We start from the raw sequence: 12,861 nt of genomic DNA, 5'->3' as shown, positions 1-12,861 counted from the left end.
TAGTAGCTTGTCAATTTGAATCAACCTGTTGTCACCCACCATCGAGAGACCGAAGATTCAACCTGTGCGAAAGTATCGGAATTTGCTTTCTCTCCTGCTCCCTTCACGCTCGATGACCTCGTCTCTCGACGCACGATCTGCTGCGTCCGCTTCATCTTCCGACTTCCTCCTACTAACAACAGACCAAACGACTCCACTCCTCTCCTTGTCACCTCACTCAACTCACGCTTCGATCCCGCTCCCACCTCCTCGCTTCCGCCCTGTCCTCCAAGCAGCAGCAATCATAGACTTACTGTTCGTACTCGGCTATGGCGCGACTATCCCTCTGACGAAGCTCCCCGCCTCGGCAGTTTCGCTCAACTTAATCACATCTCTTGTCGTTCTCGTCGCTGTAAGCTCTGTGAGAGTACGCGAGAAGGCACCGCTACTACTTGGACAACTCATCGTGCGCATCCCTCCGCTTCTTTCGCTGGATACCTTCAGCTAACTCCTTCTCCTTTCTTCGCGTCTATTGCAATCGACAGGTATCCGCACTCGTGCTCCTCTATCGACTCAACGAGCTCGTCCAAATGTCCTCAAATCCTTCAGGCCCGATCCCGCGCGGTCGCCTATTCGGTCCCGTCTCGATTTGGTACCTCGGTTCATTCGCTTTCTCTCTACTTCATTACCTCCTCTTTATCGTTTTCGTCGGCGTTCGTAATCGTCGGAACCCTTTCGTCGGTCATCGACGAGCGGCAACACGGGAGGGAGGGACGAGGACGAGGAGTAGAAGCAGGAACGGGAGGAGGAGGAGAAGTACTTGGGGAGAGGAGAGATGGGATGGAAGACAAGAGGTTGTGAGAGCTGGCGGTAGCGTCAGATCGAACAGCTTCAGGAACGACGACGATGAAGTGGAGGAGGTAGAGGATGAGAGATTCGAGGAAGAAGCTCAAGGAGAGGAAGAGGAAGGATTCGATTCGGACAATCTATCTGCGAACTCGACGACGGACTCGGAGGAAGACGACGAGGATGACGACGAGGACGACTTGATCGATATACCGAAACCTGGACATTCGACCTTGAGGAGCCGAACGAGTCGAGCGAGTCTGTTGAGCTTGCCGACTGAACCGATTTCGAGGGGGAATGCGCTTAGGGCGAGTCGGAACTATGGGAGTATGAGATCACTTTGTAAGTGCCAATTGACTTCTGTCGGAGGCTGTCCGTGACTGACTGAAGACGTCGGCGTTTGCACAGCTGGCATATAGAGTTTTGCTTCTTTCGTTTTCCTTCCCGTGTCGTGTATCTCTAGCGCAAAGCCTTTCTTACTATGCAGACCGTCTCACAACGGAGGACACTTGAGGCCGTCGTACAAGCGGTATCGGAGTTACGGCTGTCAACGAAAGCGGCGAGCGCAGGTTCTCACGGTTTTCAGCTGCTCGGCTATCCATCGTCCCTCAAGTATTTTCCGGTCTCGAACGTATCCGAGTGGTCTGACTTCCTTTCCGCTACGTTGCACTGCCTTTCGTACCAGATCTCAGGTTGATGTTGATCCTAGCTCCTCGTTCTAAGTAATCTCCGTACTTTTCCCATTCTATCCTTTCCGCCTCTTCCTCTTCGTCGAGTTCACCATCGACGCCGCTGGGTTTGGCTCGTAGGTAGTCCGGCAAGGTGTTTTCGAGAACTCGAGGTAGTCCTGACGAATAATGAACGTTCAGACTTAATCAGATACGAGGAGAGCTCACGTAAGAGACTATGGACATACCGTGATAAGCTCTTCGGCCTTGTCTGCCGGACATGATCAACCCGTCACCCGATCTCAGGAGAATTGCGAGCGGAGGAATATCTTTTGTCAGACCTCCAACCAGGAAAATCGAGGAGAGACCGAGACTGTATCGCGAGCAGAACGAGGCCTCAACATGAGCGATTGAGGAAGGAGCAGAGGGTGATCTCCAGAAAGACGGACCTGAGAGAAACGAGAGGTTGGACTGAATCGATCTCTGAATGATCCGTGTGGCCGGTAAGCGAGTCTTTCGCTTGATACTATCAGCGATAAGTACATAGTCAGTAGAACGCCAGTCGAATTGTGCAGAGTCAGCGTGAAATGATGCTCAAGACTCACGAAATTCACGATTCCCGCATCGGGTTCATATGTCGTCTTCCACAGTTCCCAACCATCGTCACTTGTTGAGGACTCGCCTTTGCCAGTATACTCTGCACTCGGAAAGACGTGTTGCCACGGCATCGCGCGAGCCAGAGTTCGACAACAGCTCAGCATGAGCGGAGGTATCGGAACAAAAGGTCGATCAAACTCGTATAACTTTGTCGTCCACTATGCACGAGGAGGTGATCAGCGACACGGTTCTTTACGCGAGATAGAGTCAAAGACGCACGTTGTAGTGATAGCCAACATTGGACCACCTCAATTTCGGTACTAATTCTCCAACAGTCACTTCTTTCGCCTTTGAGTCAATAGTTCCGGTTGAAGTTGACCCTAACGACTCGATGGACGATGTCGTTTTACCAACGACTTGTTCCTCTGCCCCAGACACGACACCGGAAGCCGCGGTTTGAAGATCTATTCTTTCGACAGTTTCGTATCCTCTTCCTGACGTCCAGGCGTTCCACAAGCCTTCTTCTGGAAGGAGGTAGTGCGGGTCGAGAGATGTCACATTCGGCTGTTTGGCGTTCTGCAACGATTCTTCGACGAGAGATCGCTGTAGCGCTTCAGGAAGAATCGAAGGAAAGAAAACGAGGCCTTTTTCTCGCGAACGCGGATCAGCTCGAATTCCGATCCGCACTGTCGTAGTGTTTAGCCGCACCTGGTATTCTTGGAATGATGATCGCATAGTCCTTATCACTCTGCTTCCCTTTTCCTTTCCACCTTGATTGACCCATTTCGAACTCGCTCAACCCGTCCAGTGGAACCTTGTAGCACACAACCTCTTCACCAGAACCACTCTTCCATACTCCTCTGAGCTTCCCCTCGAGTTCAGAGTCGTCCCACACGATTTGTTGAAAGTCAAAAGCGAGCGAGAGTCGAGGTGGATGAGTCCGGTCCTTGAAGAGTCGTTCGGCGTCTCGGAATGCGTTGGAGACGCTAGGTGGAGTACTACTGCCTTTCTCCCGGCGTCGTCGAATTTTGACCATGTCGAGTTGAGTGAAAAGCCAGGATTCTATCCGACACCTCGCGAGTTTCACCCAGGTCTCAGTGAAGGGTCACAGGGTCACAGAGAAACGGAGATTAAGATTACTGCGAATATAACACTACAGAAAATGAGGGAGAAACAGAAGTAGGGATCGAAAGGCGACGGAAGTTCAGAAATCTACTCGGCGAGGGCCTTTTCGATATCCTTCTCGATCGAAGCAGGCGCGGTGGTGCTGCACACGAAGAAGAGAGTCAGAAAATCCAGCCTCGTAGCGGACGGGCATTAGAGACTCACGGAGCGTATCGGTGGAGAACGTTTCCCTTGCGATCAATCAAGAACTTGGTGAAGTTCCAGTTGATTCGCTCGCCGAGGAGACCCTTCGCTCGCGGCTTGAGGTAGGCAAATACTCTAGATCATGAAAAATAAGCGAGTGTCAATTTGGAAGCGGGTGAGAGCTGGGGAAGGAGAACGACGAAAAAGAAAACCTCGAAACTCACTCGTTCGTGTTTGGTCCGTTTACATCCGACTTGTCCGCGAGGGGGAACGTCACTCCATAGTTGAGTTTACAGAAGCTCTCGGTTCCTTCATCGTCCTCCTTGTTCTGGCTTCCGAATTGATTGCAAGGGAACCCGATCACGACGAGTCCTTGATCCTTGTACTTCTGGTGTAGCTTCTCGAGTCCATCGAGCTGCGGCGTGAATCCACACTTTGTCGCAGTGTTTTGCACCAATACGACTTTCCCCTCGTAGTCTGCGAAGTTGAGGAACTGTCCATTCTTCTTTTCCGCTTTCAAATCGTAGAAGCTTGCGGCGGAGGACATAGTCTATAGGTCAGATCGAATAGTCAGTTATGCTAGCAAGTGTAGAGCGTCCCCGTTTGGAACATGTGCCCGTAGAAAGAACAGAGTTGGATGATGACGTGGGAGGAAGAGGAGAAGACGATGAACACAGGACTGACAGTGTATAGACGTTGAGCTACTGAAGGTTGTGTGAGTGGTGATTGCGTAAGGGCCGTTCGAGGTAGAGAAAAGACAGATCGAAGCATAGAACGATTATCAAAGATCCGCGCGTGCTCGAACTTCGGTGAACTCTCCGTCCGAAAATCTGACAAATTCTCACTCTGGGTTCTTGCTGCATGATACACTCATGGAATCATATACAGTACTACTTGTCATTTGATAGATCAATCATGCTATCTACAGAAAGAAAAAAACTTTGCAAAACTTTGCGAAAAAGGTGAATCTCTAATGCGAGGGGTCAGGGAGAGGAGTTCAAGCTCCGATGACTTTACCACCACGGAAGAAAGTCTCAGGAGGAGTGAGAGTACCGAGAGCTCGGCGTTGGTGAGGCGTGATCATCGAAAGTCCGACTTGGTAACTCGCGTTCGTCCTGAAAAGAACGACCTCGATTAGCTCAATGCGGCATGCACAGAGTGAGAGTTGGACTCACCATCCGAAACCTTCACGAGGAATGAGAGCGAAATCGGTACCCTGCGAGTAGATTGGAAGGTAAAGTCAATCACATGCGTCTCGAGAAGAGAATCGAATCAACTCACTTGGTTTCCATACTCGGCGTCGATGTTCGAGGTTCCTTCTACAGCGTTGAACTTCTCGGGGACGCAGCCTCCAGCTTCGACGAATCCTACCGTGAGCCTGTGTCAACATTCGAGGATGATAGAATCAGCTCAGCATCTAGCGCCTTTCGAACTCTCGAAGCTCACATGTGAAGCCATCGGTAGGCGAGTCGTTGAGCTTCTTGATTGTAACCGTACTTCTGGAAACCAACCCCTGTGAGAAGAAAGGTAGAGCGAAATCAGCCTCGGAGTTCAAATGAGGAAGTTCGCCCAGTCTGTACTCACAAGCCATGATTTGACTACGACGTAAAGGGGAGGAGAATCAGTCAAGTCTCAGAGTGCTAGAAGGGGGAACAGGACGCACTGAGGAGGCCAAGCGGCGGGGTAACTAAGTGAGAAATCGAGGAAAACCGTCAGTTCTAAGGTCTTCTCGATACATAGACCAATGACCAACTCGACTCACTCCCATTGTCGGTTAGGTCTCTGAAGCGAGATGCGACCTCGAGATGATTCAGTACCCGAAACGAGACCTCCCGCGACTTCGAATTTGTGAAGCGATGCTTTCCTACTCGAGTTGAGGCGAACGAGATCAGCCACATCGACTCAACGAAGAAAGCCAGAGAACATACATGAGCTTCTCTGCTTGAGCTTCACTCGCCATCCCACACCACATTGGCCAGAAAGTCGTTACGGAATCATACAAGCTTTGTTTCTGTTTCTTGCAATCGTAATCCGTGTAGATTCCTCTTCCTTCGTGCCAGAGGTAGTGGTCGGCGAGTTCCTTCCTCCTCGCAGCACGAGCGAACCATTCCGCCGAAGTTTGCTTCGCATCAGTCGAAGAACGAGGTCCCGAGAGGTCGGGGAGAGAAGAGTCGACAGGTTTGTAGGGGAGTTCAGTACCGAAGGGGAAAGCGGTGAGAGGGAATTCTTCGATGAGTTCGAGTTCGTCGTTGAAGTGTTCGTGAATGACGGTCGCGATGTCGATTTCGTACTTGTAGAGGAGAGAACAGAGATCGATCGTGCCGAGGTTCGCGCATCGTTTCTCGAATCGGTAAGTCGTGTCGTGTCCAGATTCACGAACTCCTCGATCGTGCAAGAAGTATTCTTCGAGTGCGTCGTTTTCGATTTCCCCGGCGTCGTAACGCTCGATGAATTCGTTGACACTGATTCCGAGTTCCTCGGCGTAAGGCGCGAGTACGCTCGTGAAGTGAGAAGCTTCAGTTTCAGGAGGGATACCTTTTCCGTCGGGTCGATAACGAGAGAGTCCGGTAACTTCGTCGAGTCGTCGAGCTTCTTGCCAGACGATGTGGTACTCTTGAATCGCTCCTTGGATCGCACGTTTGAGCCAGGCTTTGTTCTCCTCGGGAGTCGAAGGGTCCAATTGAGCGAAAACTCCGAGCGCGAGATCGGTCAAGAAGGGAGGTTGAGATCGCATGAGGTAGTAGGATCGATTTCCGTTGAGGATCTTCTTGTAGTGTTTGATCTCGAAGAGGAAATGTTCGACGATTCCTTTCGCGAGGTCGACGTATCCATCGGCGAGAAGTCCAAGCGAGATGAAGTAACTGTCCCACTGTGAATTCGCGAGAAATGGATCAGCCCGAGTGGTTCGACTTTGCGGGAGGATAGATTACTTACGTTGTACAACTCGTTGAATCGAGCTCCAGGTACGACGAAAGGGATCCCTTGATAATCAGGATCTCCTTCTTCCGTTTTCCCAATCTCCTTCATCGCCACCGCTAGAATTCCAGGTTTCTCGTTCTGATCCCTGACCCATTCGGGGCTGAAATTCTCCGGAATCGTGTTGACGATCAAACCGAGGTGAGGTTTCTCGGCTGCGATTCGTTCGTAGTATTTGCGCATTCCCGGTTCTCGTTCCGGAACGTAGATTCGAGGCGCGACGTTCTTGCTTCGGTTCTATCGGGAGCGATCGTTTATTCAAGCTTTAGCCTCAGGACACTGGCGCGCGGCTCGACGAATCGTCGCTCACCTTGGGATCCGCACAAATCTTCTCCAAACCATCTCCATCGATCCTTCGGGTCAAGTTGCTCCAGAACGAGTTTCGGATCATTCGAGTGAGACGATTGACGGGGTTCTCGGAGAGACGAGCTTCGTCGAGAACGATTTGAGCTTGACCGTGATCTCGTGCGAGAGCGAGTTCTTGCAAAAGGTTCGACAACATGTAGGTACCTCGAATCTGCGGGAATCTACTTCAACGAGGATACGGGGCGTATTACAGTCGAAGGTACTCACGTCAAACGAGTTGTATCCGTTACTTCCGACCGTTCCGAGCGAAAAGACTTTCGGTCCTTTGTCGGCAGCGTGAATCTGTCCATACCGCGAAACCGTCAGCGAGCTATAGACTGTACTGACCGAGGCGAAGACGGACCTGTAGTTTGCCTTCAGTATCTTCTTGTTCAAGAACGAGTTTCATCGTTTCTTCAACGTCGACCAGAAACTTGCGAGATCGCACCGATTGTTCGTCTGTGGCCATCAAATTTCGCCTTAGAGCCGATACGAGCGACGGACTGAAGAGACTAGGAGGCTCACCTGCCGACATTCGACGAGATCTCGCCCCGAGACCTTGTTCAGGGTTTGAGAAAAGGTTTCGTTGCCTCAAAATCGTATGACTTCCTTCCGACTGCTCACACGTAGAATATCTGTCAGCTCTCGACGGACGATAAACTAACAGAGTATAGAATGCAAGCTGACCATACTCAAAGTTCTCGTCGCAGGACGTTTCTGAGGTTTACTGTAAAGCGTACTCGCGTCTTCCATCGATCCATACCTCATATCGGGTTCGTTGTCACTCTCTGACGCACTCAAAATCGCTGATCCTCCTCCTACTCCAGCTCCATTGCCTGATCCTCGTCGTGGGGAAGGAGGAGGTTGTTCTCCCATCGGAACTGAATTCGTGTGAAGTTCTTGAGGGAGTTCGAACCGAACTGGATGAGGATTCGCTGTAGTACGTGGTGAAGTCATCACTGTCGAAGTAGTGTAGAATGAAGCTGTGGAACAATTCGTTTGGTCAAGAGATCAGTGAACGAGCAGATGACCCAACTCCGTGCAGAGGTCTCTTCTGAACACTCGAGCTGCTCCAATCGACAGTACAGCCTTCCTGAGTTCCCGTACGCCTTGCTTCCCTCCCTCGAGTCGACAGGGTATCGTCATTCGAAGCCAAGTTTCCGTCGACTTCGACTCGCGTCCCATCGCTCCTTTTCTCGTTGCGATCAGACCAGTGGGCTTACCTGATAGTTTTATGCGGTCCTCTGTGGCTCTCGGGTGGTAGGTTCTGAGTGATGAGGTAGGTGAGAAAAGGTGGGGTGAAGGGAGGAACTTGAAGAAATTTTGTGCGGAGTAAAGCTTCTCCTGCTTCTTCTCGATGACGATGATGGGAGAATAGGAATGATTGTAATTGCTACGTGTAACGACTTGGGGGAGAATATTTTGATACAAAAGGTAGTTAAAAAAAAGGGGGGATTGCAAGGGCGAGGGGAGAGAACTATTTTCACTGGATTTCGACTTCTTCTTCTTCTTGTCAACGACGACCGAACGACACTACACCTCCATGCTGACACTTCATCGACGAGACTCTTCCCGAGGTAAGAGGATATCCCTCAATGCGTCAACTTTCGAAGCGATAGGTTGTCCTTCGAAAGCGTGTTGAATCACTTCTCCGACGTTTTCAACGTAAACGATCTCGATACCTTCTTTCACAGACGCGGGAACCTATTCGAGAGACGAGGGTTGGTCAGACGATGTTCACGTAGAAGCTGAGAGAGAGGGAGAGAAGCGCACGTTGTGCTCGATATCAGGCTTGCAACCCATAGGAGCGAGAATCTTCTTGATACCTGCTCGGTGAGCCGCGAGGATCTTCTCCTTGAGTCCACCAACGGGCAGTACTTGTCCAGCGAGAGTCATTTCTCCAGTCATCGCTGTAGACAGTTCGGAAGATCGAAATCAGTCTCGATACTTTGTGATCGCGTGATTTCCACTCTGAACTCGACTTACCTAGTTCCGAAGAGATACCCTGTCGAGAGAAGAGCGAGACGAAAGCGGTCAAGATGGCGATACCCGCCGAAGGTCCTTCCTTTCCGATTGATCCCTCACTAACCGAAGCAGAAGTCGAAGGTCAGCTTAGTAGCCTCGGGCGAGGCGCCTCGAGAGAGACTCACGGCATGTGCAAGTGGATCGCTCGCTTCTCGAGAAGATCCTTGTCGGCGTCATCAGTCAATCCAAGACTGTGGGCGTTCGAACGAAGGAAGGCGAGAGCGATTTGAGCCGATTCTTTGATCACTTCTCCGAGTTTACCGGTCAATTGAATTCCGCTCCCAGGCATCGTCTACACCAGCGTTACATAGTCAGTCAGGGAATCACATCGGAGGGAGAGGAGATAGAACTCACCGTGACTTCGATGGGCATGACAGCTCCCGATCCGTTCCCAAGGTAACCGAGTCCAGTACTAACTCCAACGGGACTCCTCTTCGTGTACAGCCTATCCTTTTGATATAGAGGAGGACCGACGTAATCAAGCAAGTTCTCCGCAGTGATCTTGACGTTAACTTCTTCGGGGATTTCGAGAGGTTTTCGAACGTTCGTCGTTGTCTTTCGTTCTTCCGAGGTTGTTGAGTCGGAGGAGGCAGTTTCGGGAGCGGTAGGAGGTACGGTCGAGGCGGGATCTCGGTCACCGTCTTGCTTCTCGACGGTCGACTCTGAGGGGGAAGAGGAAGCGGAAGTTTCGGGAGGAACAATCTTCGCTGCCGATTCAGCGACGGCGGGCTCGGGGAGTTCTTGAACGATCTTGAGCGCGGCTTTTCGGAAGACCTGGGGCGGAACAAGATTCGTCAGTGTCTCGAGATCAAACGGAACGAGAGGGAAAAGCTCACCTTTTCGATTTGTTGCTTAAGCCTTCGGACTCCCGACTCTCGACAGTAGTAACGGATTAAAGCCGCGACAGCATCTTCCGTAAGCTCGACATTCGCCGTCTTCAACCCAGCTCCTTCCTTCGCCTGCGGTGCCAAATATTTACTCGCGATCGCCGCCTTCTCCTCTGTAATATATCCACTAACTTCCATCACTTCCATTCGATCCAACAACGGCGCCGGGATCGTATCGAGACTGTTTGCCGTACAGACGAACAAGACTCGGGAAAGGTCGACAGGAACGTCGAGGTAGTGATCGAGGAATTGGGAGTTTTGTTCCGGGTCGAGCATCTCGAGGAGGGCAGAAGAAGGATCTCCGTTGTGACCTCGTCCGATCTTGTCGACTTCGTCGATTAGGACTAGAGGGTTCTCGGTTTGAACTTTCTTCAATGCTTGAATGATCTTTCCGGGCATAGCTCCGACGTAACTAAGGAGCAAGTGAGAGGGAGTCAGCTTCAACAGTCGCAGAGAGATAGACCAAGAGAGTATTCACTCACGTTCTTCGGTGACCCTTGATTTCAGCCACATCCGAGAGACCTCCAACCGAGAATCGGAAGAATTGTCGGTCGAGGGCGCGAGCGATGGATTTTCCGATCGAAGTTTTACCTATCTCCACGAGAACAGCGTCAGTGAGCGATAACGAGGATTGCAAGAAGGAAAGTGAGCTCACCAACTCCAGGAGGACCGACGAAACACAAGATCTTTCCTTCGACTGTTCCGCGCAATTTTCCGACTGCGAGGAATTCGAGAATTCGATCCTTGACGTCCTTGAGTCCGTAATGATCATCATCGAGAACCTCCGTCGCGTGGTTTAGATCGAAGTTCTCTTGAGTGTGTCGTCCCCAGGGAATCGAGGTGATCCAGTCGAGGTAATTTCGAGTAACGTTGAATTCACTCGCGGCGGGCTCGAGTCCTTGCAACTTGTTGAGTTCCTCATCGAACACCTTCTTGACCGCCTCAGGCATCAAGAGAGTCTTTGCCTTTTCCGAGAACTTCTCGACGAGTTTATCTTTCCCGTCCGATTCGAGTCCCAACTCTTTCTTGATCCCTTTCAACTGTTCCATCAAGTAGTATTCCCGCTGTCGTTTCTGGATCTTCGATTCGACGTCCTTCGAGATCTTTGCTTGAAGTTGAGCATTCATGAGTTCCTTCTTGAGTACCAACAAAGCTTTTTGTAACCTTTCCTCCAACACCATCGATTCCAAAACTTCTTGCAACTCGTTCACTTCCCCTGCCGAAACTGCCGCAGCGAAATCTGCCAGTTTCTCCGGTTCTTCGAACACGTTCCCGGCCGATTGACTCATCGAGAAATTCGCGATTTGATCCCGGAAGAGAGGGTTCAATTGTGCGATCTCTTTGAAGACGGAAATGATTTCTCCTGCGACGGCTCGTGCGACTTGAGATTTCTTGTCGTAAGGTTCAATTTCGACGTTCGAGACATTGACGATCGAGACGCCATAATCGTGGAGGTAGGCGGTCTGGAAAGGAGAGGAAGAGTCTTCGGAGGGAGTTTCGGTTGATGGCGATTCGACGACGACTCCTTCTTTTCCTTCGACGAACTTGGGATCTTCAGTTCGTTCGACTGTCGTGTCTTTGTCGATCTCGGCAGGTGATTGTTCAGGTTCTGCCTCGACCGGTTTCGAAGCTTTCGGCTCTTCTACGACGTCTGAACGTTCCGTCTCGCTTCTAGACTCGATTGATGATTCGACATCGACTTCAGTAGCGGGAGGGGGAGTCGAAGGTTGAGGTTTAGGAGTGGGAATAGGCAGGAGTTCGTCGATCCGAATTCGTCGATGAGGGTAGAGAACGGCGGTTAATCCAGGTTCGGCAGGTTTCGCGTTCGGGTCTTTAGGATCGGGTTCAGGAGCGTTCGCGGGGAAGGTTGAAGTGATTTGAGCGAAGACTCCGACGGGGTGAACAGAGTTCATATCGGTAATGCTGGAAAAGTCGAGTCGTCAGTTCGACAGCTCTCGTTCGAGATACTGCAACTCGATACTCACACATCGCTATCTGCGTCTTCATCTTTAAGCAAGAAAGCTCCAATGTAAGGTTGACCTCGCTTAATCGATTCTTTGATCGCTTTAATGACCTCCTTATCGTTAATGACTACGGCCTTGTAGAATCCAGGGAAGAGAGGTCGACGAGTGATCGGTAGAGCGAGTACTTGAGGGTAATCCTCGGGTACTGATCGACGAGAGACGGAAGTTCCACTACTGCTGTTACTGTTCGACGATCCATTATCCGACGACGGAGGAGTAGATTCTCCTGATCCTCCTGATGCCGATGATCCAGATGAAGAGAATGCTGAGCTGGATGATGCACCAGAGGAAGGGTTTCTGACTCCTCCAATTGGTCGTTCACTCGTCGGGATCGAGTTCCCTGGTCTCCGATTCGGTACTTCCGACTCTCCTTCTCCCTCTCCTTCCGCTTCTCCTTCTTCTGATTCTTTACCTTCCTCGTCTCGATCGAGTCTGAATGGTCTACGAGGTTGAAAGAGTGGCGCCGAAGGTTGAAGGAAACTCGCGCTCAATCGAGTAGAAGTCGAGAGTGTTCGACGAGGAGTAGAGTCGAGAGTGAGTTTCGAAGTGGATGCGAAAGGGGTAGAAGGGGAAGTTGTCGATCGGGAAGAGGAGGAGGAGGAAGGTCGTCGGAAGGAAGATGAGGAGAGTCGGATCGAGGGAGTCGACCTCGAGCTCGCGAGCGCTTGTCTGCGTAGCGAGGTAGGGAGCATATCGAGTGGTAGTAGAGGCGGGGAGATCTAGAGAGTGTTGAGATCGGGGAAGGAACAAGTCGGAGATGGATTGATGAGATCAAGAAAGGAAGGGAGGTCCGCCGATCGGGTCGTACGCCTGTTGTCCGATAGTCTGTAGTGCTGTTAGGCAGGGATAGGCGAGTCGATACGATTTCGGGATAGAGTTGATGAGGGAAAGAGGTGAATCGGGTTTCGTAATCCACTTTCGAAGCTTTTGCTTCTTCCATTCACTTGCTTCACTTTGTCGCTCGACGGCTTCGGTCACTGTACTCTGTCCAGTCGTCAGACTGCTACGCGCTTCCTGATTCCTCGCCTTTACCTCCGAAACTTCGTCATCTCGATCGGGCTCCCTCGCACACGACTCGCTTCAGGACCTAAGTACGGAACCTCGTTGCAGCGACTCAGGTTTTCCTACTTGATTCGTGTCTGTCCGCCGAACTCGGTTCGATTGAATCGCTCGAAGTTCTGAGACGACTTGGATTTTCGTTTCGCA

The 12,861-nt window shown here is 51.1% G+C and overlaps 5 protein-coding genes across 5 annotated transcripts; 1 reads left to right on the top strand and 4 right to left on the bottom strand.

Moving 5' to 3' along the window:
* Positions 1–112: 112 nt before the first annotated feature.
* On the top strand, positions 113–1,244 carry JCM6883_004806 (uncharacterized protein; the record flags this gene model as incomplete). Its single annotated transcript, XM_076634987.1, has 3 exons — positions 113–445; positions 525–1,167; positions 1,234–1,244. The coding sequence occupies 3 exons, from the start codon at positions 113–115 to the stop codon at positions 1,242–1,244; spliced, it is 987 nt and encodes a 328-aa protein (XP_076485041.1).
* Positions 1,245–1,484: 240 nt separating this feature from the next.
* Positions 1,485–3,126, bottom strand: JCM6883_004805 (uncharacterized protein; the record flags this gene model as incomplete). Its single annotated transcript, XM_076634986.1, has 6 exons — positions 1,485–1,672; positions 1,742–1,866; positions 1,943–2,019; positions 2,099–2,308; positions 2,370–2,734; positions 2,799–3,126. The coding sequence occupies 6 exons, from the start codon at positions 3,124–3,126 to the stop codon at positions 1,485–1,487; spliced, it is 1,293 nt and encodes a 430-aa protein (XP_076485040.1).
* A 176-nt stretch (positions 3,127–3,302) lies between these two features.
* Positions 3,303–3,945, bottom strand: JCM6883_004804 (glutathione peroxidase; the record flags this gene model as incomplete). The annotated part of the gene is made up of 3 exons (XM_076634985.1): positions 3,303–3,357; positions 3,420–3,533; positions 3,623–3,945. 3 exons carry the CDS (start codon positions 3,943–3,945, stop codon positions 3,303–3,305), a joined length of 492 nt encoding a protein of 163 aa, XP_076485039.1.
* Positions 3,946–4,395: 450 nt separating this feature from the next.
* On the bottom strand, positions 4,396–7,676 carry NTH1 (alpha,alpha-trehalase NTH1; the record flags this gene model as incomplete). Its single annotated transcript, XM_076634984.1, has 14 exons — positions 4,396–4,513; positions 4,574–4,614; positions 4,680–4,776; positions 4,845–4,911; positions 4,983–4,996; positions 5,062–5,085; positions 5,161–5,262; positions 5,327–6,267; positions 6,333–6,611; positions 6,685–6,891; positions 6,948–7,022; positions 7,084–7,178; positions 7,245–7,335; positions 7,407–7,676. 14 exons carry the CDS (start codon positions 7,674–7,676, stop codon positions 4,396–4,398), a joined length of 2,421 nt encoding a protein of 806 aa, XP_076485038.1.
* Positions 7,677–8,273: 597 nt separating this feature from the next.
* Positions 8,274–12,347, bottom strand: JCM6883_004802 (uncharacterized protein; the record flags this gene model as incomplete). Its single annotated transcript, XM_076634983.1, has 9 exons — positions 8,274–8,423; positions 8,493–8,629; positions 8,706–8,803; positions 8,870–9,036; positions 9,099–9,518; positions 9,581–10,043; positions 10,114–10,222; positions 10,287–11,554; positions 11,617–12,347. The coding sequence occupies 9 exons, from the start codon at positions 12,345–12,347 to the stop codon at positions 8,274–8,276; spliced, it is 3,543 nt and encodes a 1,180-aa protein (XP_076485037.1).
* Between the last annotated feature and the right edge of the window lie 514 nt (positions 12,348–12,861).

The sequence above is a fragment of the Sporobolomyces salmoneus genome (genome assembly GCF_050403485.1).
Source record: "Sporobolomyces salmoneus JCM6883 DNA, S_salmoneus_JCM6883_v1_ctg78, whole genome shotgun sequence".
Taxonomy (NCBI): domain Eukaryota; kingdom Fungi; phylum Basidiomycota; class Microbotryomycetes; order Sporidiobolales; family Sporidiobolaceae; genus Sporobolomyces; species Sporobolomyces salmoneus.
This window is presented reverse-complemented; position numbering and strand designations above follow the sequence as displayed.